Source organism: Hibiscus syriacus, unplaced genomic scaffold, assembly GCF_006381635.1.
Source record: "Hibiscus syriacus cultivar Baekdansim isolate YM2019G1 unplaced genomic scaffold, ASM638163v2 tig00113338_pilon, whole genome shotgun sequence".
Taxonomy (NCBI): domain Eukaryota; kingdom Viridiplantae; phylum Streptophyta; class Magnoliopsida; order Malvales; family Malvaceae; genus Hibiscus; species Hibiscus syriacus.
The window spans coordinates 121,106-125,568 of NW_024063457.1; the positions used below are offsets into that span (position 1 = coordinate 121,106).

Below are 4,463 nucleotides of genomic sequence, written 5' to 3' on the forward strand. Positions count from 1 at the left end.
AGGAAATGCCTCAAGCCTAAATGCTATGAGGTTATCTTCATTTGTACAATAAATTGTACATCTATAAACAAGGAAATAAAAAGAATCTATACAATAAAAGGCAATATCCTAGAATTAAGGTGAATAAGTAAGAGGAGCTAAAATCATGGAGAATCAACTATTTTCTTGGTCACAATCAGGGAAGTGGATTCTCCTCTAATAGTGGACTTTTCCAATTTCTAAATCTGCATTGGCATTAATATCGTTAGTTGATATTAATCCAAACAAAGACTAAATTTTAATGATTGACTTTAGAAATTAGTTCACCAGAGAGAAGAGCAAATTACAGGGGTGGACCTTGTAGATTGTAACCGAAAGGCATCTGAAGTAAAATTTATTTCAGTAATGGAGACGGATTGGAGCAAAACGAAACTGGAGGCTATTTGTCATCTTAATTAATTCTCTACGATTTACTTTTCTTATTTTTTTTGTTTTTACTTTAGTTTTTATTTTATTCATTTAGTCGCTTGATTATTCAAACCCTTTTTTTAATTCTTTTGCTTTACATATTTCTTGGTTAGCATCAAATCAAACCTAAATTAGAAATTCTCGAATCTTTGTAGACCGACCCCTTCTTCCCTATTATACGTTTATAGCTTACTTATCCGAGAAAAATGACTTATTTATTTAATAATTACGACACTTATTTATTTAAAATTTTATTTATTTAGTCGTTTGATTATCCCCTCTTTTTAATTATTTTGTTTTACGGATTTCTAGGCTAACATCAAATCAAACCTAAATTAGAAATTCCCTAATCCTTGTGGACTAACTCATTTCCTATTTACGTTTATAGCTTACTTATCTAAGAAATGATTTATTTATTTGATAATTACAACGCTTACTACATCAACTCAAATAACTCAATTTTTTTCTCGACTCAATCGAAGTCTCATTTCTATTTGTAACCCCTACTTGTAGCTGAAATCAACATCGGTAGTATGCGTTATACGAGTGACAAAAAAGTCATCCATGGATTCACATATAACTGATGCTTTTCTGAAAGTGATGTTCCCCCCCCCCCCCTAAAATATATGGTCTGATCCAATGAATGCAAATGGTAGTGTGTAAATTCTAAGACCAGGCAAAAGATTACCACACCAGATACAATCAAACAACAATAATCTCATATCCCCATTGCAGAAAATTGCAAGTGAAAACAGGCATAGAGCAAATCCAAAAGTACAACCAAAACAACAATAATGGCGGTGGTACCAACACATCCATGGATGTCATCGAACTGATATAGAGGCGGTGACTGTTGTGGATCATGAAAAGAACACGTCCATGGATATAAGTTCTGCTAATCAAGCAATTCAATATAGAAATACCAATAAAATTACACACAATAAATTGGTAGGTGTCTCAGTAACGTAGTTACCACATACAAACAACCAAGCTATCTACATTACATACAAGCAAACAAATCAATCTCATGGCCAATGGTTTCTCACGTTAATTATTGCCCCTATATCAGTGATTCATCTCCAGCTTCTGCCAAGTTATAGAATCAAAATGTGTGAATCTTTCAGAATTTCCAATGCATAAAATGAAATAGAAGAGCTCGAAGACTCTTATCGATTAGGGATAGTACCTTTCCCAGGTACAATTATGACAGGTGCGGCTTTACAGTTGTGGAAGCAATACTCGCTCACGCTTCCTTGAAGAACACTGCAAATGTATGAATATGATGAGAGAAAATAATGGAAAGAAGGGAGTCATGATTTTGTAGGATGGAAAAGTCTGCGTTACTCAGACTCAGGAATCGATGTCCGATAAGATCAATATTCATGTATTTGGAGGTTGGGACATGGGCACTTTAAGAAAAAAGTTGGTGTCGAAAGAGGATAGGGCAAGGTAACACAAGCTCAAGCATCACATAGAACGATGTAGCATGTAATTAAGGGGAAAACAGACCTTTGTATTAAGCTTCTACCACGAGTTCCCATAACCACCGCTGCTGGCTTCAACCTCTCTGCTTCCTTGCAAATTACCTTTCCGGCATCCCCCTCGACTATTCGAGCTGTACTCTCACCTAATTCCAAAGAAATTATAACTTTCTGAAAATCCAAAGACTAAATAATTGTTGAACTCTTAAGCTATATCAGAGTTAAGGGCATGCCAAACCAAAGGGTTGATTATGAAATATAACCCCAAGGTTTGATTCAATTATAATGTATAAATGCTAAAACCAGTTGTCAATTGCAATGTAATCTGCATACTCCACTGAGAATTTTAGAAACCTCTTCATATGCATCAACTTAAACTTTTTTAATACATTAAAACTACAGGAGAAGGGGTGTTATTCCGACAGCGGACCTCTATTTAAATCACTGATTACAATTATGACCCGCTTGCACTTTTAAATTACTAAAACAGTGAATCATCTTGATATTTGACAGAATATTCAAAAGACAATGGATCAACACATACATACAGAAAATAAAAAATTGCACCTTGAATGGTATACATCAACAATCCCTTGCTGGACAAAGCATATAATCTCAATGTTCTCTCAATTACAATTTCAAATCTTGAAGAAATAAAATAATACTAAAAGCAACAAAAAAAATACTAACCATGGCAACCTCAAAAGCCTCCACAGCTAACTTCTCCATAAGAGCTTGACTAGTTTCATAAACAATATCATTTCTGACGCCTACAAAGAAAAAAAAATAAAGAAAATAGAGAAATAAGTAAGAAATTCCAAGATAAAACTTAAATGGGAAGTGATAATTGGTGTGCTTACTGGAAACAGCATGGACAAGGTGGATGGTATCAGCAAGCCTGACGAGGTGAATAAGAGCCCAATCAAAGGCGTGTTTGCTTTTGGGACCATGATCCACGGCTATTACTATATCTCTGCCTCTCCTCCTCTCCACCGTCTCCCTCTCTAGCGCTGGCTCTGGCACTACTGGTATCAATGAAGGCAAAATTACTTCTCTGTAATTGTACTCTTCGTCTTCCATTGTCATAACCATTTTTTTTTATAAAATGAATTTATATTATTTAAAAAAACGATTACGACTTTAATTTGGAAAAATGGGTGATTTTGCATTGATTTGAATAAAATTAAAAAGAGTCGCCATCAACCTTTGGGTTAGGTAGGTCGAATACCTAAAAACGTCTTTTAAAACAATTTTAAGAAAAATCATTTTTTAAGACAAGATTCGGTCTGCGTTACCAAAGATTCATTTAAATGGATTCGGGAGTCGATTACGTGCGGGGAAGGGTAAGCACCCCACAACGCCCAAAAACTGGTACTGTGTCGCTTACATGTTGTCGTAAAATGGTGGAAACTATAAATCGAATATAAAGTTAAATTACGATCCATTTATTGAAATTTAATTAATTTACTTCGAGTTAACTATTTAAAGAAAATCCTTTAACTCGATAAGAAATCTTGAAATTTGCAATCCTCCGTCGGGAAAGCTATTTCAACTATTCTCTTTTGTAAAAGAATATTCTACCATTGATTATGTAAAAAAATTGCGAATCAAATATAACTAAAAACGATGTTTACATACGGGTAAATTGATTAACTAAAAAACGTGAATTGAATACAAATTAAAAATTTGAAATTTACATTCACATAAAATAAAATAAATTGTCACTTAAAATAACACACATTGCATCGTTTGAACAAATTAATTAGCAAAATACGACTTATTTCAAGTTTCTATGTCGTTAAAATGCCGTACCGGATCACACCACTTCGATCAAGTAGTACTTTCCACGCCCATTCTACGCATACGTGTTCTTGAAAATATAATCGAATATTTCTTACATAGATAAAGATATAATGTAATTGAAAATACAAAATAAAATATTTACATTAAATGAAATTGAAAACATTATTTACATAATCCAATAATTAAGTAATGAGTAAAATACACATCCATACATAAATGTCTAAAAATAAATTAGTAAATATTACAAACCAAAATTAATATAAAACATTTAAGAGGCTAAATAATATAAACAGAAACTTAGGAGGCTAAACAGCAAAAACAGAAAGTTAATGGACCAAAAAAAACACTAACCGAAATTTAAAGGACTAAATAAAAAATAAAAATAATTTAGAGCCCATATCACAAACATTAAACAGTCAAATACTAGAAGTGAAATAACCCAAAAGTAAAGCTTATGACTAAATTGAAATTTCACAGAAACATGGAGGATCAAATAGTAATTAGATAAAATGTCAGACAGTGACCAAAATAGAACATTTGCAAGTATGATGGCTGAATTCAACATCCACAAAATATCACAATACAAGAACTTAGGACTAGACTGAAACTATTACAAACATAATGTCTAAAAGTCAAATATTCACAAAAATGACATAACATACATTAATAGGACTAAAATAAAATATTTAAAATGGGATGGCCAGATTCGAATATCAAAGAAACATACATGAA

At 32.6% G+C, this 4,463-nt stretch overlaps 1 protein-coding gene across 1 annotated transcript; it reads right to left on the reverse strand.

Moving 5' to 3' along the window:
• Positions 1–1,339: 1,339 nt before the first annotated feature.
• Positions 1,340–3,020, reverse strand: LOC120186372. The gene is made up of 5 exons (XM_039190325.1): positions 2,789–3,020; positions 2,615–2,698; positions 1,957–2,074; positions 1,634–1,710; positions 1,340–1,533 (listed from the first exon to the last, which is right to left on the reverse strand). Exons 1-5 carry the CDS (start codon positions 3,018–3,020, stop codon positions 1,508–1,510), a joined length of 537 nt encoding a protein of 178 aa, XP_039046256.1. The 3' UTR covers positions 1,340–1,507.
• Between the last annotated feature and the right edge of the window lie 1,443 nt (positions 3,021–4,463).

Bases quoted from the DNA above. Each gene is read 5' to 3' on its own strand.
- LOC120186372 (XM_039190325.1), bottom strand. From the start codon at position 3,020: ATGGTTATGACAATGGAAGACGAAGAGTACAATTACAGAGAAGTAATT. The intron at 2,075-2,614 runs GTATTTTTTTTG...CTTTGGAATTAG, and splicing joins TTTTGAGGTTGCCATGGTTA to GTGAGAGTACAGCTCGAATA. The intron at 1,711-1,956 runs GTCTGTTTTCCC...ATACATTTGCAG, and splicing joins GGTAGAAGCTTAATACAAAG to TGTTCTTCAAGGAAGCGTGA.